This window comes from Corvus kubaryi, unplaced genomic scaffold, assembly GCF_017639235.1.
Source record: "Corvus kubaryi isolate FWS band 111438036 unplaced genomic scaffold, C.kubaryi_AGA036_p1.0 split1-131, whole genome shotgun sequence".
Taxonomy (NCBI): Eukaryota; Metazoa; Chordata; class Aves; order Passeriformes; family Corvidae; genus Corvus; species Corvus kubaryi.
The window spans coordinates 23,119,220-23,143,197 of NW_024582073.1; the positions used below are offsets into that span (position 1 = coordinate 23,119,220).

Consider the following 23,978-nt stretch of genomic DNA (forward strand, 5'->3'; position numbering starts at 1 on the left):
TCTAAAAGACTAAGATGAAGATCCTCTATGGCATTAAATCCTTTAAAATATTGGTATTAGGGCTAACACTATTGCTTATTAGCAATAGAGCAGGGAAGTAAAAGCCAGAGTAAATGAGGCGTTACTTCAGTAAAAAAACAAGACCGATATAAGAAAAAGGCCAGTGTTAATAAATGTAGTCTAGAAACGAAATTTAAGTTATTATCTGTCAGATGTGCAAGGTTTTGGACTGGCAAGAAGTGGGTAATGACCTATCTAGTTCTAGAAACAGTGTAATATGTTTACATGCAGGATTGTATGACATGGGTGATTGCAGTAACACAACTGGGCTCAGTGAACTGCAAAAGCTTTGGGCCAGTAGGTTTAACAACAGGAAGAGCTGGTTTTCTTGGTGTTTCATTGGGGGTTTTTTTAAGTATCTGAATTCACATGGTGTCTGATCAGTTATATACAGTGATTAGCAGCCAGAAGAATACATCTATATATATTTTTTGGACATTAAAGGATTATTCATACTTAGTCAAGAGCACTTCAGATGTTTGCCTCTGAATGGGCTGCGGTCGTGTAATAATTCAGGTTTCAGACTATGTACTGACTCTACCATGTTTCTCACACCAAACCAAGTACATAAAATTCTCAGGTACACATGAGATTAGCAGCTCACTATTTGAGCTAGCCAGTTAGGTAACTATTTGATCTAACTGGCATGTTAATCCTGATGTTATGCTTGCATAAGCTCCTTCAAGTCTAATCAGCTGCCAATCCATGAGAGAGATGTCAGTGAGTGGAAGGTCTGAGTCCAAGGGCTACAATAATAACTACCTCCACCCCAAACTGCATTGCCTTCAAGGGAACCAGAAGTCTTTTCAATACCTGTATTAATTTGCTTTATACACGTTGCTGGCAGATTCTTACCTGTTTGGTGATACATCTGCGTAAGTCCGCTTGTAACCACATCCTCCCATTTTAATTAGGCAGTTGGACACCAGACACGCCTGGATAAGGGAACAGTGCTCGGTGGCACTTACAAGACCACAGCTATTCGTGTTCTCCGGGCTAAAAATCTTGGTGTTGAGGGAGAAGTTTAGTTTGGGAACAGAGTTACATCTTTTGCAACTACCTTTTTATGTTTGTCAGATAGCCCTTATCAAAGCCGCAGCTAACTGCTGCTGTAGCAACAAACGGAACATCGCTCTCGTCTTGGAACACGTGTTTCAGGAACTGTCTATAAGGGCGAAGGAAGGGCTGTGGTGTCAGGTAGGCGATCCCCGCGGGCCGGTTCATTTCTGAGGACGCGGCGCTGCCCTGGGTGCGGGCTCAAGCCCCGCCGCGCTCCGCGGAGCCGCTCGGGCTGGCCGGGTCCGTCCTCGGCGGCGCCGGGCGCGGGCCGGGAGCGGCTCCATCCCCGCCGGAACAGGAAGGCGGCCGGGGCGCCGCGGAGGGCCGGGGAGGAGCCGCTGCCCGCAACATCCCCGGGGAGGCTCTTGGCAGGCGGGGGCCGCCGCCCGCACACCCCGGAGCAGCGGTAGGTGTCCGCGGCGGGAGCAGCGGGGCAGGGCCGGGCGCGGCTCCCTGGCGGGTGCCGGTGCCCGGGTGCCTGGCGGGAGGACCCCACGTCCTCCGCCTCATCTCTGCCGCGGGGAACTGCGGCTTGCCTCTGTCCCCCGGCCGAGCGCCTGCCCTGACCTGAGCCAGGGCTGTGGGAGGGAGGCAGAGGAGCCCTCCCGAGGCTGAGCGGGTAAAGCCGGGCCCGGGAAATTTTAAAGGGGGAGAAGGTGAGGTAAGAAAACTCAAAAGGATGAAATTCTGGCTGGTGGTAGATGATAAATCTCAGTTCATGCGTTAGGGCAGGGCCAGCTTTGGTGCGGATCCCTTCCTGGGAGCCACGGCATCAATCCCCCGCCCTGCGGATGGGGGCCGGGGACAGAAGCGACGAGACACGGCCGGGGAATCCCGAGGGAAGGGCTGGGGAGAGCCGGGCAGAGCCAGCGAGTGTCAGGGACTCCCGTGTGCCGAGAAACAACTTCTCCAAGCTGACATCCCTCCCTCTCCCTACGCGCCTCACACAAGGCAGATGTCGCGGTGGAGCTGAAGTGTTCTGTTTTTGCTGTCAGGATGCCAAGGGCCTGTAAAATGTTGTCTGGTTTCCTGCCTAGCAAAAAACTATGGGGAGGTTTGAACAACAAAACTGATGGAGCACAAAGGCAGAAACATGCAGTACCTTGGGATATTGTGTAAGGGAAATTGCAACCACACAGCCAAAACTGGAGCAGAGTGAAAGGTCAGTGCAAGCATGGATGGTGGGTTCAAGCTGCACACTGGCAGAAATGTTCGTGAGGAAAAGGTGTGAAGGATGTTACCTTTGTAAATAACCCTGGAATAAGTTCAGCTTGGTCAATTGTAATTCAGTGGATGAATAAAAAAATTATGAGGAAAATCAAGATAGAATCTGCCCCAATGAACCCATCCCTCAGCTGTTGGCTGGACAGACTAGGGCCAGAGAGTATTTGTTTATAGGAATGGTTATTTCGGCTCCATGTGCTCTTGTATCATTTGGGTAAGTAAATAATGCTGAATATCTGTAGTGGTGATGATTTGCCGTTTTAAATAAAAGGATCTTGAACATAAATCTGCTAGTGATGAGACCAGTTTGGTTAAGAGCATTATGCCAAGAGTTAGTAAATGGATTGCAGGTGGCCTCCTTCCATGTTTATTTACCTCATGGCATTTGAGCTTTAATAATGCTTCAGTGCTAATTAACTGACTTCACAGGTAAAGAAATGTCACAATAACATTTATTGCTGGGCATGACAAAGTGTTATAGCCTTCAATTAGTGTAGTATTGTTTTCTATACACAAGTGCCTTGTGTATAAAAATATGGTACATCTGGTCTGGAATAAAATTTGTATTAAAAGTTGCTCATTGTTTTCAGTACTGACTCATCAAAGTCAATGAATGTTTTTGTATTAATTGGCTGTGGATGAAACTCTGTCTTCTTTTTTACTCTTTTAGTGCAACAAATGTTCAGGGATTTTTGCCATAGAAGGGACTGTAAATTTGATTCTTTTACGACTGAGATATGCTACATGTTTTACAAGTCTGAAATTTTCAGTTCCATGGTTTATGTATTACTCCTTGATTTTGATGTATGTTGAAAATTAGTTTATTTTCAGGATTGAGACTGGCTCCTTTATTTGTTAAATATTGAAGGATATATATGGCCAGCGTCCTTGTTTAGGGCTTTAAGATAGTTTTGGAGTACTATCAAAGAGAGTTAGTAGTTCTGATATTTCTGACAAAATAAAAATGCTGCCTTAATCATTTGATGCCCCAGCTCAGTGGCTATCACCTGGAGACAGAAATAAAAAAATGAAGTTTCAAAATTTTCTTCTGTTGTTTCTTGTGTTGCTCTCTGGGGTTTATCTTGAAGACAGCATTCCTGCAATAGTTAGGAAGTCTGCTTTTCTTTTTTTCTTTTTTTTTTTTAGTTGTTATTATTTTGGTCATTTCTAGTATACACTGAAGGCATAAATAAACTCTTACTTGGATGTAAATATTTGGAATAGAGTGCCCTTTCATACCTATTTTACTGCAATGCTGAGTTGAAAACATTTAGGAAAGTCTTATTAGTGTTGCTCACATGTTGACAAACTTCAAATGTTCCTTAGTTCTGTTCTATTTGAGGTGCTCTTATAGTAGAGTTTGTTGTTTTATTGCCTCTGTAGCCTGTTCTTAATGGAAGCAAACTTGGTGCTGAGATAATAACCAAGACTAGAGACCTGAGGGTCTTGTTCCCTTGTTCCCAAGTAGTTTAATATAGTCAGAAGGGGTTTTTTTGTGAAGTCTGTAGAAAGTAAGAATGAATCAGCAAGATACTCTTATGAAAGGCCTGCAAAAGGCTTCCTATGACTGGATATAAAAGTATTTTTTTTTAGAAGCAGAGCACTGGGAACATGGCCCTGCAAGAGAGAGGAACCAGCAGCAGCTCCATCAATGATAAGCAAGAACAGAACTATAATCGTGTTATTACAATTGTCTTCCTGGCACTCTTCATCGACTTGTTGGGATTTGCTCTCATCTTGCCACTGTTTCCTTCCATCCTCGATTATTACAGCCAGACTGAGGTGAGTAACAGAGAAAGTCAGCCCACAGAAAGTGTTAGAAAATGTAAGAAAATTCTTGAGGGAGCAATGGAAGAAAAATCACTTTCCTTGGGGCAAACCAAACAGCTGTAGGAAGATTAATAATTACCCAGCACATATGAATGGTTCATGGACTGAATTTATTTGTGAACCTGAATAAGACTCTCCACCCTTGTTTTTTCATTAAAATGAGAGATTTGTTTTGATGAAAATTCAGGTATTTCTTAGGGACTAGTCCTTGTAGTTACCAATGCTTTTGTGTCTTACACTGATGTCACAGGTGAGACAGTTCATAATGGATCTGCATGCTGGGGTTTATCTAAGAACCAAGGGATGACAGCTTTTACCCCACCAGAGTATTTCACACAGTCACTTGCTCCCTCCCCCAGCATGGAGTTCCATCTCACCTTCCATTCCTAGCAGGGAGCTGGCTGCTGCTCCAGGAATAGAGCAGAAGGTCTTGTTGGATCCTGGCTGTGCAGATGCTCACTGTTACCCTTCTCGGGTGTTACTGGCATTACTGGTCAAGATGAATATGTTGTCATGGGAAAATTGCTTTTGCAGCCCAAACGTCTGTCTGTCAGCCCCTTTCTAACCCCACTCCAGCTGCAGCTGTAGGCTGTCCTTCTTACACCTGTATCTCTAACCCAAACCATGGGCTCTGATCTCCAGGGTCTTCCCCCCACTTCCAGTGTATTTCCAATAGCCAAGATCTTCACCTTCTTTTCAAGTCCTCCTCCTCTTTTTGGGAATCCTTTTTTGCACCACCTTTTCTTTCTGCATCTGGAAGCTCCTGGTTCTCCCAGGCTAAACAGTCTATGTGCAGAAGGACAGAGTGTGTCTCATGTTGCCTTTTTAATTGAAAGATTCAGGGAATGCCTGTTTAATTCAGGATTTAGCAAGTAATGGGCCTGATGGTTTGAAAAAGTTCAAATTCAGACATTCCCCTACCCGAACATCTACACCCAATTATCTGCTGTCTGTTAGCATTCACAGTTTAAGCTATTTTTGGCCTATGATCAGTGAGGAAATTTTCCCTTGTGGGGAGGAGGAGGGAAGGAATCATCTAACATTGTCTCTAGTTCTCTAAGCTCTGATGCTGTCTTTGAAAATAAAACAGAGTGACTGTCTTCCTGCTTCTACTTCCCTGTTACCTGTTTTTCAGGATGGATTCTATTTGTCATTGCAACGTGGTGTAGACTGGTTTGCAGCGATGGCTGGGATACCTCCAGAGAGGAAATACAACAGTGTCTTGTTTGGAGGTAGGGAAACCAAACAAACAAGCTAGTAGCCAAAAACAATGTTCTTTCCAAGTTATTTGCAATGTTGATGTGCAGGATGACAAGAAATTCAACAGGCATGCTTGCCTGTTGTTAGTTCTACATTTAAGTAATACAGAAAATATCTCTTAGACTAGACTATAAATGATTTTGTTTTCACCACACTGATAGCAATGAAGAGTTGGACAGCCCCATCTCTGTCATTTGGAGACACCTAGACAGGCAAGAGGAATGGGATAACAGGAACCTTATGAAATTCAGGAAGGACAAATTTTAAGTCCTGCCTGTGGAAAGGAGTAGTCCTTGCAAAGATACAGACTGGACACTGACTGGTGGCCCTGGGGGTCCTGATGAGCAGCAAGCTGAGCAAGAGCCAGCCCTGGCAGCAAAGGTGCCAACAGCTCCTGAAATGCATGAAATGAATCAGAGTTAGGGAAGTGATCATCTTCCTCTACTCAGCACCTGATAGACCATATCTGAATTATTTTGGTCCTCAGTACAAGGAAGGGTGTCCATACGCTGTGGTGAGTTCAGTGGAGGGCTCTGAAGATGTAGAATCTGGGACCCCTGTCTGGTCTGCAGTGAAAGGCAGCTTTCCAACACCTGTGGGGAGGTTATGGAGAGTGAGGATCTTCACTGAGGTGTGTGTGGGAGAAGGAGAGGCAACAGGGGTAAGTAGAAGCAGGGGAGGTTCAGAGTGGAAATACGGAGGAACATTTTTCCATTGAGGATGGTCAGTGGAACAGGCTGCCCAGAGCAGTGTCCATCCTCAGAGATCGTCAAACCCTGATTCAGTAAGGCCCTGAACAATCTGCTCTGACCTCACAGCTGACCCTATGAGCAGGTGGTTGGAGTAGGTGACCTCCAGAGCTCCTTTTTAACCTGAGTTATCCTACGATCTTACTCAATTTGTTCTACAGATTGTTACAGAAATACAGGCCTGCTGTTCCTTGTTGTCAGACTGCCAGCTGAGGGTCAGGAGCCTGCTGTGCTGAGCCCTGGCAGTCACAGAAATTATTCTTCCTTCACAATTGATCTGCACATGATCAGAGATCAATCAGTAGGAAGCACAGGAAATAGAAACTTAGGAGTTCCAGCCTTGCTTGCCCTTTGGGCGGGTATAGTGCAGCACTGCTTCTAAATCTCATTAGTCTTATTAAAAGCAGCAGAGCTGCTGGCTTGCAGGACCCAGCAGCATTTGCTGTCACTAGGACACTGGTGTGGATGAACTCCAGCAGGAACAGTGAGGGAAATACGTCATGTTACACATCAGAGACTCTTCTGGCTCTTTGCCATCTAGATAGTTGTGACGAAACTGTGATTTCAGAGTATGAAGATACGAGGGCCTCTGGGTTAATTTTAATTAGACCTTCTCTACCCTCTCTTTTTAGTTAGCTGAGGCTTCCCCCAAGATAAGAAAAAGGCTTTTAAAATAAAATAAATGAAACACAAAACTAAATTAGAATATGTGTGAATGTATTGTTACTATTTAAAGTAGTTTAATTTGGTATAACAGGCATTAGGAAGTTTATAAGCCATTTTCCTCTTTCCCACCATATCCTTGCAGGCATGTTTTTCCTTCTCTGCTCATTTTTTAGTCAAATTACTGGCTTGGAATGCTAGGAAAGTTTTCTTTGATCCCTCGGAAGCTGCTTTCTGTCTCCTCTAAGGCTTTACCAGAAGCCTCCTACTTTCAACTTCTCACCATCTCAAACTGTTTAAATAAGGGGTGGGAACTCCCAGTCCAACTTGTTGCTTTTCCTTTTACATGCTGTGTCCTGTACTCGTGGGAGTGCTGTGTGGAAAGTTTCATTACAGTTGTGATGTTAATCAGAGTCTGCTGCAGCCTTCCTGCAGCTTGTATTCCTTCAGGAATGCCACAGGGAGCATGGGATTGGGAAGGTGCTTGCAAGATCGTCTTGGTGTTTCTCCCAGTGCCTGATGTATTTCACTCTCTTTCATATTTGCTTAGACTGCAACCTCTTCAAGGCAGAACCTTCTCTGCCCGTGTCAGGGCCCTGAGGGCACCAATACTTAGTTGCTGTGACCAGTCATCACCCACACATTTTCTGCCCACTGATTCAGGAACTGTATTTCAGACTTTGTCTCCAGGGCTGTCTCTGTCCCCATCTACACTGGAGGTGTCTTGTCTCCCAGCCTACATCACAGAGTTGTTTCCACTCCTTTCTCTACCCCTGGCTCCTGCTGGTCCAGACTGGACTCCCTGGAAGGACGTGTTGAATAACCCTTGCCTTGTCTGGGACTGTCAGTGGGCCTTGTTGGCAGCACCTGCTCTGCCCAACCCATCAGACCATGGGGAGCCCAGGCTGGTGAGGGCACTGCAAGTGCTGTGGTCACCCTCAGCTCCCAGCTCCTTCCCCCATGTGGAACAGCCCTGCTTTTGCTGCATGCTGGCTTGGAAATAATTTGGCATGAAAAGGTGTTTTTTCAGTGCTAGAAACACAATGAAGGGAACTGTGTGCCATACACTGCCAGTGTAAAAGTCTGTAAGATTTTTTTACACAGTTTTTTGAGCTTTGAGTTATCACAAGCAGCTCTTCTTGACGAGGTGTTCAGTATCAATATTCTGCCTCCCTCAAAGCTGATGGGAGCAGAACTTCTGGTCTGTCTCTCCTCTGCCTTTTAAAGCTTTGATAGCTGAATGATCTGAAACATATAACCCAGTTTTTCCTTTAGAGAAAAGCTGTGACAGCAAGGCATCTTTTTGCCTGCTTTTTGAGAGTGTAGTGCAAATTAATAACTCTGTGAAGCTATAAATGGCAAGAGAGAAGAGGAATTAAAGATCACAGAACCTGGAGGCAGATTTCAAAAGACCCTTGGAGTCTGTTGAAATCACTCCTACCTCTTAGGGTGCCTCAGTAACAGCAGTGCTTGAGTCCTTCTTTCTATGATAAAAAAGAAAGAGAAACTAATTAAGTGTGACAGAATCAGGTTCAAACAGTTAAAAAAGTCTTAAAAGAACTGTGACTATTAAAGACTGTGTTAGTTCTGCTGTAAGAACAGAAAATGTATGTAGTCAGCAGGGAAATATTGGAGAATCATCATTCCATAATAACCAGTGAGTGTCAAACCCTTTCTCACCAATGAAGTAACCAGAAAGTCATCCAGTTTATGCCTCTTACTCTGGTCTGTCTGTATCTGTTGCCTCAGTTAAGTAACAATGCAAGATTGGTGTTCTGAGAGTGGCATGGTTTCTGAGATAAAGGTATTCTTCATAGCTGCTGTTCTACATTTAATTTCAAGTTTTTATCACACATAGTATGATAGATCTCAAACAGCTTGGCTGTCTTTCTATTTAAGATGAAGGCAGTATAATGATACATATCTTTTTATCTTCTTTTTTTTTTTTTTTTTTTTTTTAGGTCTGATTGGCTCAATCTTCTCCATCCTGCAGTTTTTCTCCTCTCCCCTCACTGGTGCTGTGTCAGACCACTGGGGCAGAAGGCCTGTCATCTTGATGACAGTGGTATGTGTCACATGCTGATCTCAGTCATGGCATCTCAATACACAGTGGGAGGCACCGAGATCTTGTGCTTAGCACAGAAACTGAATTGTGTGTGAATTGTGACAGCCAGAGTTCAGTTTTAGAATTCAATTTTCTATATCTGTTGGTTGTGACTCTTTCTTGCCAAGTCACTTGGCCACACTTCCACGTGTAAGTGCTTAAACTGAACTTCCCAGACCCAGAACTGTACATAGAAGACACCAAAATACTTACCTGTTTCTGTCATTTTCCAAAATCCCTTTCCCCTGTGTATGGGAGAATGACTTCAGATGCTCTGTTGACAAATGTTAGACTTAATTCGTATGTATTTTAGATCATCAAGTGATTAATGAGGGCTCATCACTTCATGACCTGTTCCACAGAGCCTGGGAATTGTTTGTTAGGAAGTGCTGTATAGCACTGCAAGATGTATTTCTTATGAACATGAACATTCTCCTTATTTGGAACTCAGATTTATCTTGAATTTGGAAACAAATGGAGTGGGATGTGCAAAAATGTTTTGTGCCCAGGACTGCTTTAACTTCCACAGAATTTTGCTCTTCTAATTTTGTTAGAACAAAATGTCACAATTATATGTAGTTTGTATGGACTTGTTTCTCCTTCTTTTATATCACTGTTCAGGACACAGTGCAGTGTCAGTGTATTCAGCCATTTCTGTTACATGGGGTTTGGAGCAGCCATTGAAAACAAATAAAAACCATAATTTAGCTGGGAAATGTGCAGAAATTATATACCAACTTTGCTTTGCTTTATAAAGAACCCTTTCTTGCTTCTGCAGATGGGTTTGATAGCATCATACTCACTATGGGCTGCCTCTCGGACTTTTGGCGTTTTTCTTCTCTCCAGGATCATAGGTGGAATAAGCAAAGGGAATGTCAGCCTCTCCACAGCTATAATTGCTGACTTGCACTCCCCAAAAGCACGGAGCAAGGGCATGGTGAGTTACACTTGTGGGGTACACGTTTAGTTTTAATGGGCAACTTTTAATTGATTTTGGGTGCTCAGTATGTCTTCCTCAGGTGTGTATTCATTATCAAGTGAAAACATGACTTTGCATTCTGCCTTGCTTCTGGAAATATGCCGGATCATATTCCTGGGAGCTCTTGGACTTTTGCCAACAACCATCACCCACAAGTGAAACGCAAATGTTCTAGAGATGGGAAAACTATCTTGTTTCAGTGTTAGAACTGTTACTCCTGCTGGAAACCTTAATTCTGATTATAATATCTTAGAAATCAGAAGGTCTTATGGCCCAGTTTTGGCAGCTGGAATCCAGTTACAGGGCAACCCCTTTTTCTCACCTTCCAAAGCTGTGGAAGTGCAGCAGCACAGCACGCTGTGATCCTGACTTCCTTGCACACTGCACTGGCTTAAGGATCTGAGCTCAGTGGGTAAATGATGTGACATTTGGCTGACTGAGAAGTATGAGCAGCTGCCCTATCCACTTCCAGAAGGCAGCAGCCCAGATGGAAACACCCTGCAGACTGAACTTGGCCTGTGAATTACCAGTTATATCTTTTATCCTATAAAAACCTTGGAAGCCCAGATTTCTCTTAACAGAATTTTATAAGCCACTACAGAGGACAGCTGCTTCTTGGGAGGGGGAAGGCTTTAGACTTCACAGTGATAGCTAATGAATCTTCCAAGCAATTTATTATAATCCTGGTGAGCCAAAATGCATTTTTATTTGTGGAGAGAGGTAGCCATACAGCACTAGTAAATAAAATGGGTCAGGGCCTATTTTTAGGGGCTGAGAGTTAAGTCACTTAGTACAGCATAGCTCACATCCACATGGCTTGTATTCTCTTCTTTTCCAAAGCAAAGTAGGCATGTTCATTCTGCTTTCTGGGAAGTGAACAGTATCTGACTGAAGCTATTCTCAAATACTGATGGGCCACTGCCTGTTCTGCCACTTCCCTGACTGGACAGAAAACAAAATCGTTTATTTGGAAACAGCAGGTTTTTTACACTTCCTGTTTTTGCTGTGCACTCCCTGCATCCTTGGGGCGATTAGGTTCTGTAGCTGGTTAATCCAAATCGAGAACTGAGCTGCCTGAAAAAATGGTGTCTAAAATTCTCTGTTTGTGTATCTCTGCAGGCCATGATTGGTGTTGCTTTCTCCCTGGGCTTTACCCTGGGCCCCATGATGGGTGCTTACCTCGCCATGCAGACAGAGAAAGGAGAAGTCTTCTACCTTCGTTCAGCATTGTCAGCACTTGTGTTTTCTGTGGCTGATTTAATTTTCATCTTCCTCCTTCTTCCAGAGACACTTCCCAAGGAAAAACGGGTAAATGGACGATCAGTCTCAAGATGTATGTTTTTCTGTAAAAATAGGATTTGAGAATGGTTGAAATACTGGAAACAGTGAAGAACAGGCTTAGCCAGTGTCTCAGAAATTTAGCTCATTCCTGGGATTAGGATTATTATTAAGGCTGGTGTCAAAGCAGATCATAGAATCATAGAATATTTTGGGTTGGAAGGGACCTTAAAGATCACCTATTTGCAACTCCCCTGCCGTGGGCAGGGACACCTTCTACTAGACCAGATTGATCAAAACCTCATCCAACTTGACCTTGAACACTTCCAGGGTTGGTCCCATCTCCTAGCCCAGTGTAATAAAAGAAATTCTTTATAGTTAACATGACTGCTTAATTGCTGGTTTTGGTGTTTTACATTTAAATTTCTCAAAACCTAATGTGAACATGGGAGGGAGACTGTGGATTTTAAACTATAACCACAGGGATTCCTTGGGGAAGAATTTCAGCAAATCATAAAAGTAAATGCATCAGAGACTGGATTTTCTTTCATTTATCCAATGTATGTTATTTTCTTACCTACTATCTTGTATTTTCTTGAATATTTTGTATTTGCTTGAATATTTTGGACACTAAAGTAGCAAATTACTTTTTTCTGAGCTGTTCTGTCTTCTGCTGATAGAAAATACCTACATGTGCTAAAATTCAGTGGCTGATGGGATTTGTGGGGCCAAACACTTATTAACATTGATTTAATATTGTGTGATTGGACACTGTCCAAGGTGTATCTGATTAAAAGTCTCTTAGAAGAGTTTCCTTTGTAGCATGAGAGAGGTGGAATTCAGCCTGGGTACTCAATTTGAGGTTTTCACTGGATTGGGTCTTTGCTGTGATCCCTGGTTTCTAGGCAGCACTCAGTTTTTGGAGCGTGCTTGGTCTCTGGATAGCCAAACCCATTTGACATTGAGAATTGTTTAGGAAACTTTTATCTGCAATGATCCTACCAGGGCAAAACTTTGCCCCTTCCCTGAGTGTTTCCTAGCAGGTTGTGTCCCATGTGAAATCTGTTGCTCACACTGTGTTCCCAAGCTCTACAGCTATTCTATTTTCTTTTAACAACTCTTCCATGTGTCATCTGTTCCTATTTCCTATTTGGCTGTTTCTAAACAATCTGGATAAAATCCTGTTCTTAGAACTGCACACTCTGGGAAGGTGGCAACACGGTGACATAGGGAAGTGCAGCAGAGTGAATCTGTGTTCTATAAACAGTTCCTAATTTGCTGTAGAGTGATTAAATGGCTTCAGTGCCTTTTAGGATTATGATGACTAAATAGATCCCTCCCCCTTTTATTATCCTTTTGAAAGTTCTGATCAGCTGGTCTGTGTTAGCCAACACCACTGAATTTTGGTAAGGAAGGAGCTCTCTGTCACTGCTTTTTGGGACTCTGCCCCTGTACAGCAGTGGGTGCTGCATGAGGTGCTGCTCAGGGCCAGGTCCCAGTCACACAAAGTACAGAATGTTTGCCTGCTCATGAGAGAGTGGTTTGGGGCTTTTTGTGGTTGGTGTCAGTGCTCGTGTGCTGTCAGCCTCCATCTGGGCATGTGATCCATGTGTTCACTTATTAGGCTGCTCTGCTCTCTTCTTTGGTAATTCCTCCACTTTCTGAGTGGGAGTGAGCCCTTTTCTCGGCCAGTGGATGACAGAGGAAAGGCAGGTATGTTGGCTGCCTTTCTGGAACTTGGCTGGGCTGAGCTGGAGCAGGTGCTCCTGCAGTATAGGAGTGGAATATGTTGGAAGGACAAATCTGTAAAAAGGGGGGAAATCATCATGATGAGTGGCAGGAGGATGTGCCAGTGGGATCAGACATCTGTTTCCTTGAAGTTTGCCGTGTTCCTGTTATACCCTTGTTTCTCTATCAGTCTGCTTTTCACAGGAGAGAGTATTTCATATTGATTCATGTTGGAATTAACTTGTAGGAAGGGGAAAATGGAGGGGGATGGGGAACAGGGATGTGTTTTCATCCAAAGAAAATAGCATTTTTACTCCCTTCCTTCCTCTTTTTGTCAACTGTTCCATGAGTTGATCAGCTGAAGAGAGCCAGACACTGGCCTTATGATAGCCAAAACAGCTTCTGCTGTGACCTGACTGGGAGAGGGGAGAAATAGGAAGCTCTCTACTGAAATCTGTCCCCTTTAAGAGCTTTTGAGTTAGTTTTTAGCTAAGCTAGCCATGAGAGAGGCTGCCTAGTTGGAGGGAGGGTCTTACAACTCTCTTTTTCTGGACTGTGTGCAGGGCTATGCAGTATCAGTAGCAGACTTGTGCTCTGTGCATACTGAACGTGTCTGGTTTGCAAGGTAAGGCTGCAGCCTTCCAAAGGCCAGGCTGCATTCCTGTTGTGGGCTGACTCTGCCTTCCAGACTTGTTACTGTGTCTTTCTGCATTAGAGGACAACAGAATGAGCAAAGACACTGTGAAAAACGTCTGCCATTCAAGGTGGCTTTTGGGGTGATCATGAAGTAAAATTGAGCAATTGTGGTGTAATAAATCATAAGCATAGAAATTAAATACAGGTTAGATGTTGCAAAGTTTGAACCTGTGAAGAAACTAAACTACATGTAGCTGCTGACATTGACTGAAATTGGCAGTGTATACCTTTTGGGGGATGATGAAACTCTTTAGCCAGGTTTAGGACAATGTTTTCATTATGGATTAGTGGATGAAGTCACTTCTAGACCACTGTTTCTATGGCAAAGACAGGAGAAATTGCAAAACATTTATGTGTGTGCACACAAACACACCTACATTAAAAAATCTAATAGATATATATATTTCATGAAACACTTAAGATTTTAAACATATGCATATATAATGTATGAGCTGCTTGGCATCCTGTCTGACTTGGATAATAATTCAAAACAGGTACAAACTACAGGGTATTTTTATTACTGGCAAACATGCTTGTGGGGTTTTGCTTGTGCCCAGATTCTCTGTGCTGTAGTGCAAACCCCATCGTACCAGCACATTCAGGAACTGGGGATTGCCGCAAGCCAGCTTCAGGAAATCCTCTTAGACTTCTTAATAGCGTGAGCAAACTTCTTGGGTGTGTCTGTTTACTCTCTACAACAAATGCAGTGGGAGGGAGAATAAATATCCCAGTATGTTCTGTGTGAATCAGCAACTTCATGGCTTCCCCAGTCTATTGAACTGGTTGCTGTTGTGAGACTAATGGGCTTCAGACTCTGCTGCCGGGTACTCAGAAGCTCTGACTATCAAAACAAGACAGGGGTCACGGTAATACCATATTGAAGGTTGACTTGTTTACAGCTTCATTAAATCCAGCCCGTAATGAGTTCCCAGGTCATGCACTGAGATTAAGTTCTACTGATAATCTGACCTTTAATCTCTGCCCTCAAAGGGATAATAGCTCCCTCCCTCCCTCTCTGGGAAGAGAAGGAAGCTCATCAGATAAAGCCTGTGCAGTGCTTTGAAGGCGTGAAATACTGCGTGTGATTATTCAGGATTCTTGAATGTCTTATCTCTTCCTGTGACTGTTGTATAAAGTGACAGGCTAAATTCTACTCTAAAAAAATTATTTCCCTAATAATGTAGGAAATTTGATTTCTAATCATTTAGACATTACTTCTTTTAGTGTTTTCTTTAATTTTCTATAGTTTAGAATTTAAAAAAAAAAAGTAAATTCTCTGTAGATGGAAGAATAAGCATCTTCCAAGTGCCTGTGGGTAAGGAGCAGGGAGAGTGCCAGTAGGTGCATAATTAGGTTCAGATGTTGTATGCAGTACAAGGCCCAGAAGTGTTACAAAATAAATTTTCCTCTTTGAAAAGCCACACATTGTGGCTGGGCAGAATCTCCTTGGAAATTTGTCTAAAATATCTCCAAAGAATCTCTCTAAAAAAATTATATTTTCCTTCTCTTCCCCAGGAGGTGTCACTGGCTGGCTAAAATAGCAACCAGTACCAAAACAGACCAGTGTTTGATATGCTGTGCATACTGGTCTCAGATTTGTAGCAATGGAGCAAATCCTCAGCTTCCTGTGAGTTTGCAGGCAGATGGGCCATTATTTTCCCAATAAATGTTCTTTGGACATGAGGGATGATGCAAAAGGTGAACCAAATAAAGCCACCTTCAAGGCTGTGGAGAATGAGCCTCTTCTGCTTTGTAAGAACCCAGAGAAGAAACTCTCTCTTGTCTTCAGTGAAAGCTGCTATCAGTGCTTTACCTTTCAGTTACAGTGCTGGAGCCAGTTCTGGGTTCAGAAAGTCTGGGTTGTTACTGAGGCCCACTCAAATCCCAATGCCAGGTGCCTTGTTTCATCTCAGATGATTTGGGTAGGTGTAGAGGCACATTTGGTGGTTACTGTCAGTTCCTAGCAGTGGTTATTACATTAGGATTTTAAATAAACCTCTTTCTGTCTTTGATCAGGTCTCTTCTGTGACATCTGGGCTTCAGGCAGCAGTTGACTTGCTCAGTCCTTTGGCTTTATTTCAGTTCTCTGCAGTCACCCGAGGAAAGGAATCCCCTTCAGAGCAGAGTAAGTGTCAGATGGCTTTTTATGGTAATACTCTGTGTCTTTTTGTGTGGCATTGGTCTCTAAGTGAAAACTGTACTCAAACCATTCAGAAGCAGCACTCTTTGCTCATTTAAAAGCTACCTTAGTAACTTATGAAGAGGCAATTGGAAGTTCCATTGGACCTTGGTCCTCTTATACCCAAAAGAAGGTTTTGAATATGAGTGTTTTGAAGATTCCTGACTTGATACTTGTGTTTTCCTCAGCCACTGGCTGCAGCATGGGGTAGGTTGCAGTAAGTGAAGTGATTTAAAGGTAGATGAAGGCATGAGCAAGGGAGATGTGAGTTTGCTTATTCAAGCTGCAAGCCAGGAACTTCAGAGTAGAATTTTATTTCTCAATTCAGACTTGGCGATGTAGGATTCACTACATCTCTGTAGGACTCATTTTGTGGCATGTCTTGTATGGATATTTAAAATCAGCATCTGAGGTGAGAACATTTCCCTGTGCAGCTGATAAATGTTGCTCTTCTATTGTGATTTTATTCTCAGCCTTTGTTTGGAAAACTCCACCATGTTTCATTCCCTACCTCCCACCCTCTTGGTGTTTGTTTGGGTTTTTTGTTTGTTTAGATCTTCAGAATCTCAAAATTTTGGGCCTGGCTTACTTCTTGTACCTGTTCCTGTTTTCCGGCTTGGAGTATACACTGAGTTTTCTCACTCACCAGAGATTCCACTTCAGCAGGTATTGCACATTTAGAATATAAATGTTGTATATTTTGACTAGGATATTTTCCAAAATCTTGATTTAAGGTTTCTTCATGTATTTTCAAGAGAGGCTTTCTGACATTAGTAAAACCACTCAGTAAAGCCACCCCTGCGTTCAGTGGTACTTGGGCTTTGTGAGAAGAATTTATGAAATACAGGCACAGTGTTTATCATGAAAGGAAGTACTCAATCTGCAGCTTCTAAAAAGTAGGGAATATAAATACCCAAGATTAAATTAAAGCTCCTGAAATAGGTATAGCTGGGCTAGTTGTATTGATTATAGTTTTATAGATTATAGAAAAGCCTTTTATTGCTCAGAAGAGTTTTTGGGTATCAGGACAAATTTTGCAGCTCACTGAGGCAAAGGATGGGGGGATATCTGCGTGATGATATTTGCTCATCAGCACTCTGCATTGCATATGGGGTGCAGTCATGTCACAGAGCCTGATTTCCTGTAGTCAAACACCAGAGAAGAAAGAGAACAGAGTCCATCAACAGCTCAGCTTGAAATACTTTTCCTGCCAGCTCATAGGAAGAATTCCAGCCAGGAACGTGAACTTGCAACTTGATTCCTGGGCATGTCCTTCCCTTTGAATAATTCTCAGGGGGTTGTCTCATCTTTCCCTGTCTGTCTTTCATTACAGTTTGTGGCTTAAGTAATCTGTGTGTGTCAAGGAGAGGTTTTGTAGTGCACTGAGCTTTGTTGTGTCCTGTGCATTCAGGGCAGCCCTCAGTGAGGTGCAGAGCTGTGTGCCAGCAGTACAGCTCTGAGACAGCCAGCTTGTTATGGAGGTGAGGCCCTTCAGTTGAGAATATCCACATAGTTCACAGAATATCCACAATAAGAGGGGGGAAAGGGAAAAGTGAAGAAAATTGAAGGGTGGAGGGAGTGATGTCTCAGACTTCCCGGTGTGACACCCCATCACCACCACGTTGTGCCTTGCTGACCTCCATCAAACCCTCCATGAGTTGCACCTTGGAAACCAACAACTCTCATGCACATGGCACAGATGTCCACAGCACAGGGTAATTTATGTGTTGAGTCGTTGTGAGCCACCCCAGAAACCTTGACCTACCCCACAGCAGTCCAGAGGTGGCTGCAGCACTTGCCAGCATTGTCCCATCCATAGGATGAGGCCTTGGAGTTTTCCCTTCTTGCTCTCTGCTTGCCATGGCAGCTGTTGCCAGTGTGCCGAGAGCTCTGCAGTGCTGAGTGAGCCCCAAAGGCATTTTGTCTCCCTTGCTCAGAGAGGGTCAGCACAGGAGCGGTGAATCCCAGGGCAGAATGCTCCGTGTGTGACTCCATAATCCGTGTTTTTGCCTCCCTTCCAGCATGCAGCAGGGCAAGATGTTTTTCTTTATTGGAATAACAATGGCTGTGATCCAGGGAGGCTATGCTCGCCGAATCAAGCCAGGAAATGAAATCAGAGCTGTAAAAAGGGTAAAAAAAAAAAAAAATCAATTATTTCTTTTTCTCCACCCCCCCGCCCAAATCTGATATGTTAATTTTCAGTCTGAAGTGCAGTGAAGGGTAGTTGGAGGCTATAACTGTATTTGTCCTATCAAAAGAAATTTCTGTCTCATCTATTCAGCTAAATGACTTCTCAAAACTGGTTGTTGGGCACTTATCTGTCTAACTAAACTGTGGAACATTAGAGCCCTTTCTTATGATATGAGCAACAATATTATTGACACTTTGTGTTCCTCATATTTAATTGCAATAAGGAATGAGAGCAGATTGTCCATCTGTGCAAATTAGGTAAAATATTGCGAAGAGTATACTTTATTTCAGTGGTTTCTCTTGCAATGCAGACATTGAAACTACTAAAGCTGCTTCAGGGCTGATCTCTGACTCTTTCTGGGAAATTATTTTCAGTCTGGCTATCTTTGTGCTTGACAGGCTTTCCCTAGAGTATATTTCACTGCTGGGCAGGGAGAAATAGATTCTTTTTCCAATCTTTGGTTTGTGATCATCAGTATTACACGTAACAAAAGCATGTACCAATGTTCAGACCAAGGTTTCACTGACAAAAGTGTACATTCCTTTGTTTTGCTTAGCTCTGTCTTCACAGAGATGCTGCAGCTGCTGCACTGGGATGACAGGGAACAGCTCCCTGCAGTTTATACAGCTGTGGGGACAGTAGAAATGTCTTGTCCTTTACATTTGTGTGTGGAACTAAACAAAGCACTACCTTGGCTCCTTGGCAATAGCTTTGCTTGGTCTGTTAGAGCCTTGATTAATGTATTTTACATTATTTTGAGGCTAGTGTGATTTCAGTGGTGGCAGGGTAGAAGATTTCCAAACCGCTGCATTCCAGTGAATTGACTCAGCTTCTCCTAAAGTGATTTCTGCTGGTGAAACAATCTCCACCCTGGTCCCTGGCAGGCAAATGTCAGGCTGCTGGTGTCAGGTTTCCCTGTGGATGAACATCAGCTGCTGTGTTGGTGCTGCTTCATCCTCCACATCAGCTTCCCCTGTGTGCTCTGCCAGCCTGCTGTGTTTGCTGGCACTGCACTGCCCTTTGCACCTCTCATTTTTCTACTCCTTCCTCTTCCCTGCAATGAGATCTGCAGCTACCTCAAACCCTTATTTGCTGGGCTGATGGCTCCTCATGAACACCCATGTCCACAATGCAAAGACCCCCTGGCCTTGGGGCACTCTCTCCAGGGACACCAGTGGGTTTTGTGGGAGTTCCCCCCTTTGCTGAAGTTACTCTGGCAGTTTGTCAATCTGTACCATATGGCAAACGTGGCCTCTCTTAGCACCGTGGTTACAGTAGCTCATTTATCACTGAATCTTCAAAATGAGGCACTCAGTGGCAGTGAATACCCTCCTTTATCACACACGAAGCAGATCTGATCTGTTTTTTCTGCAGGAGCTCTGTAAGCGAGGGAGACATCACAGGGGAAGTCTAGCTCTTGGAGGAGATGGAGAATGCTTTTTATTTTTGGGGTTTGAATTTTAGATGCACCCTCTCTTCCCTTTTTTCCTCTTGGCTACAGAAATCTGAAAGCTAAAGATAAAATCAGCCAATACAGCTGAACAAAAGCAGAGGAGCTGTAGTCCTGCTGCACACAAGCTTTTTCTTCTTTTGTGCCAGCTCAGGAGATGAAGAGTTAAAGCCAGGTTTCTGTGCAGGTCAACACAGAACAAGATAAAAAATCCCCCCAACACAACAGATCTGTAGAGAGAGAACTTGTATGTGGTGTGCAATCGTGACAGTGAGAGGGAACAGGAAAGTTCATTGTGCTGGTGTGTGGCCATCCAGGTGACTTTGAAATGTCTGCTGGGGAAGAAAGGGCTGCTTCTGCTTGTAACTTGTGTGCTGTCCTATCAGCGGAAGGGAACTGGCAGGACACCTAGAGTGAGGCTTTAACAAGCGCAGGACAGATGTAACCGTGTGACTCATTCCTTTTGCAGGCTATTATGTTGCTGATTCCAGCGTTCCTGTTAATTGGATGGGCTGCAAATATGACCATGCTGAGTGCTGGACTGTTGCTGTACTCCTTCGGTGAGCTGTTCAAAGGGCACTGCAAGCTAAGCACAAATGATTTTTCTTCATGTATTTATTCACACTGTTAAAAAAGGTGCACTTCGAATTTCAAACTACAAGTAACAGAAAGTTGACACTTCGGTTTATGAAATATGAAAGAAACAGTGTCTGGGGTTTTTCTGATGCTGTTTGTATCTCAGGAAGTTGTCATGGTAGTATTTGGAAGCATCCCCAGCACTCCTGTTGTCTTGTCTCACTGGGGAGCTCTTGGAGGATGGTTTTTTAATGCCTCATCTTAGCAGACCTAGAAGCAAAAGCTCAGTTCAGGGAAAAAAGCAAGATATTTAATCTTTGTACCTGTGTGGTGGTTGGATTATTTCTTAGGCCAAAGGCTGGAGACCTGCACACTCTGAGGGTGTTCAGACTGAGCAAGAGTGAGGGTCAGATGTTTTAAGTGTTTGCATAAGTTCTGCCAACATAAGCTGTTGTTCAGGGAAACACTGAAGTTGGATCCATCTACTGGATGTCTAAAAAGAGATTTCAGGTATTACCAATGCTGCTAACTATTGTTAAGCAGCTCCATATATGACTAATTACAAAAGTGGACTTCTCTTTTGCATGGTACAGCTTGATTTAGGAGTAAACTGTAAGCCACAAAATGCACCTATTGAGTCTATTATTTGTCTGGGGCCAGCTGTGTGTTGAACAGGTGAGGAGTGAGAGGAGGTGTTTATTTTGTTTAACCATATTTGAGTCCTCCCTGGCCCCTTCCTGTGCAGCAAACTCAAATTTCTTCCCAGTTAAGCCAGCTAGAAATGCCTCTGTGGGGATTCTCTTCCCGTTCTCTTCCTCTCTCTGCCCAGCAGTTGGGGCACCTGCAGTTAAAGCAACCTTGATCATTTCTGCTCTCTCTCTGTACTTTCCTCTCCTTCCCTTCCCTTTCTTCCCTGAAACAATTCTGCTTTGTATGGTTGAGGCACTTCTTTTTTGGCAGAAAAGGCCCCTATTTCAGTAATAGGGCAGTGATTGCTGAACAAGTCTTGGCTTTTGTGTCCAAAAAATTTTGTAACCTTTTCTTCTCGGACATGACTGTCTTATTTCCCAAGACAGCCTGTAGCTGCCTCTCATCCCTGAGTCCAGTGCACTGCCTGCACAGGGACAGTGTCACTCTGGGTACAGCCACCTCATTGTCTGGTTGGAACACGAGCAATTGCCTGCTCCACCTGATAAGACCACGGTGATTTGGAAAACTGCCAGCTGGCTGATCAGCCCCATCCATCCCTGTCCCGTGGGCTCACTATGGGAATGAGGGATGCTAATGTGAAACAGCTGCTCGGAGCACTCCTGGCTCTGGGCTGTTCCTGCAGGTTGCCTTGGAGGAGGTGTTTCCATTATTGAACTGGGTTAAACCTGATGACTCAGTGGTGGTGGAGTGCCCAGAGCTCAGCATATTTCTCTGCAGCAGTAACAAGCTTGGGCCACATTTTTCACTGTTGGTCTTGCAACTGTTCTGAGTTCTGCTGTTCACTGACAGTCTCTTCTGTGGATTTTTCCAGCTGCAGCCATTGTTATCCCATGTTTGTCAGCAGTGGTGTCAGGCTATGGTGAGTATCCTTCCTGCTCTGACCAGCTGCCCTTGGCCACATCACTGACCTTTGCATTGATTTGGCTCAGATTATACAGAACTGACCTTGAGTGTATTGCAGCATCAACAGGAACAGTTGTGGGTCCATCTCGGGTCATTCTGCAGGGGAGCACAGGGAAGCAGCCCCTGGCTCACACCTGTCTCGTAACTGGTAATTTCAGCACCAACAGCAATGCTCTGCTCAGCGTGACCATCAGTATCACACCTGAATTTTGTACTGTGTAACACAGTCCAGTGGGATGGGGAAACTGCAGCAGCCTCATTGCTGGCGGTGATGAAGATGAGAAGTGGGCAAAGGCCACAAACAGCACTGAGGAGGGAACAGCCTGGGCTCTCTGAAAGAGACACCAGCCATCCCTGCCATCAGTGAAATAATTTCTTGCTGATTCCTTAGAAAAGACCTCCTAAAGAACCTCCTGAAACCTTCTGGCACTGGTTGCTATGGAACTTTGTAAAGCAGATGTAGCTGTAGTGCCATCTGTGGCTAACATGGCTTTGGGTCAGCTGGGGGCCAGGACTGCAGTGCTTGCTGAGGTGGAAAAGCAAGGCTTTGCTCATTAATGTCACTTTTATGTTGCTCTTACTTAACGTGCACCCACAGTCCTGTGTTTATTGTACACCTGGGCCTCCTCAGAAAATCCTGTGTACAATGTGAAGCTTTTGTTTTGGATAGGTTCAGGGGTTTTGGGGAGGTTGCAGAACATGCCCTACAAATCGTCCCGGAAAAGCACTCGCACCAGGCCCTGGTGTTTATGCAGTGAAGCAGTTGTGAGGGCCTTGGGGGAGGGCAGGTAAATGCAGATTGGGCACTGGGTGTGAAATGATGGGAGGGGGAGATGCGAGTGGGAAATACCCCAAAAGAACAAGGCTCCCAGAGCTACAGCTGTGCCCTGCCCCAAGCAAAACCCCACACAGTGTCACACTCTGCTTGCACAGGCACTGCTGGCCAGAAGGGACGAGTCATGGGCATCCTGAGGAGCCTGGGTGCCCTAGCCAGAGCCCTGGGACCCATCCTGGCAGCTGCAGGTGAGTGTGGCCTTGTGTTCCTTCCTCCCTTTGGCACCAGACAGCTCAGGTGGGGCAGAAGGGGCACAGGTACCCCCTGCCTGGGGTCAGAGCCCCTGAGCATTTCAGGATAAAGGGACAGAGGAAGGGAAGGCAGCCTCAGAGCTTGAACTTGGGCTAATGGTAACATCAAGTAAGCCAGAACGTGTTTCCTGAGTGCAGCCATGTGCCAAGCTCCCAGCACTCTCTGGCTCTGCCAAGGGGTCAGTAATTCTGTTCAGCTGTGCAGGTACCATGTGAGCATGACAGCTTTAAGGGCATTCACACATCTGCAAGGACAAGCACAGTATCAATATGAATCCCCTTTCTTTTGCAGTTTACTGGCTGGCCGGGGCAGAGATTTGCTTCACTGTCTGTGGAGCTTTCTTCCTTGTCCCCCTGGCTTTACTCAGGTTGATAAAACAGCAGACAAAGGAGGAGTAGAAAGGAACCACAAAACTACCACTAGCTTCCAAGGACCTCTGCAAGACCTGACTCCTGGCACCTGACTCTGCTGAGCAAATAGGAAAAGGAGGATTTTGATCTTCTGGAAGGATATACACGATGCCCATTTGCAGCAACACCACACAGCAGTTATGTTTAAGGTGGCCTCCCAGCCAGCTGGGTTAGCTTTGCAAATAGAAAAACACCAAACAAATGAAGACAGACACACACACACCCCAAGGAGTTGAGTTAGGCATTAAGAGCAGCAGAGAAGCAGAGACAGCACACCAGCAGCAGGCCTGGAGCCTCCCCACTCACCAGGTGTTGTTGCACACAGGGCTCTGCTCCTTGGCCCGAGCCACTGCAGGGGCTGGGCTGGTACAAGAGATCTGCAAATGCTGCATCCACACCTGCAAACGTGATGGTCAAACAAAAGCAGAAGCACACTACAGGCTCCCTGGGACCCCACTGGTACTTTTCACACAGGTGGACTGTTTTTAATATACAATTACATTTGGAGAGATGTTTTATATTTCTAATACTGTGTGATGTTTTTGATGACCATGCCCTGTTCTTTTTGCATTACAATAAACGGTTACAGTGCACAGTCCTGTGGTGAGTTCATTACAGTTGTTACACCCATGTGAACTGAACATCCCTGTCTGGCTGAGCCAAAGTGGGGCAAGAATTTTACCCTAGGTGCCAAAGGCCTCCTTGAGGGAGCCAGCCATGGATGACAGCACCATGCTAACCCCAGCAAGAGGTGGGGGAAGGAACCTCCACCAGGCTCTGCCCACTGCTCAGCTGGGAATCTCTGGGAAGGGAGCCCTGTAGTAGCCAATTTGAGTATTTT

At 44.5% G+C, this 23,978-nt stretch overlaps 1 protein-coding gene across 5 annotated transcripts; it reads left to right on the forward strand.

Moving 5' to 3' along the window:
• Positions 1-804: 804 nt before the first annotated feature.
• MFSD10 (major facilitator superfamily domain containing 10) lies at positions 805-23,732 on the forward strand. 5 transcript variants are annotated; one of them, XM_042052874.1, is made up of 13 exons: positions 805-1,257; positions 3,937-4,125; positions 5,309-5,405; positions 8,807-8,910; positions 9,728-9,886; positions 11,048-11,236; positions 15,647-15,755; positions 16,364-16,475; positions 17,831-17,939; positions 19,920-20,010; positions 21,549-21,596; positions 22,574-22,663; positions 23,019-23,732. In XM_042052874.1, the coding sequence occupies exons 2-13, from the start codon at positions 3,955-3,957 to the stop codon at positions 23,123-23,125; spliced, it is 1,386 nt and encodes a 461-aa protein (XP_041908808.1). In that variant the 5' UTR covers positions 805-1,257; positions 3,937-3,954; the 3' UTR covers positions 23,126-23,732. The 5 variants fall into 5 exon arrangements, with proteins under 5 accessions (XP_041908808.1, XP_041908809.1, XP_041908805.1 ...); XM_042052871.1 differs by lacking the exon at positions 805-1,257 and adding an exon at positions 1,395-1,525; XM_042052873.1 differs by lacking the exon at positions 805-1,257 and adding an exon at positions 1,559-1,780.
• The last annotated feature ends 246 nt before the right edge of the window (positions 23,733-23,978 follow it).

Coding starts and splice junctions, on each gene's coding strand:
- MFSD10 (XM_042052874.1), top strand. CDS start 3,955: ATGGCCCTGCAAGAGAGAGGAACCAGCAGCAGCTCCATCAATGATAAG. Junction 5,406..8,806: donor CAACAGTGTCTTGTTTGGAG/GTAGGGAAACCA, acceptor TTTTTTTTTTAG/GTCTGATTGGCTCAATCTTC. Junction 21,597..22,573: donor AGCAGTGGTGTCAGGCTATG/GTGAGTATCCTT, acceptor CTGCTTGCACAG/GCACTGCTGGCCAGAAGGGA.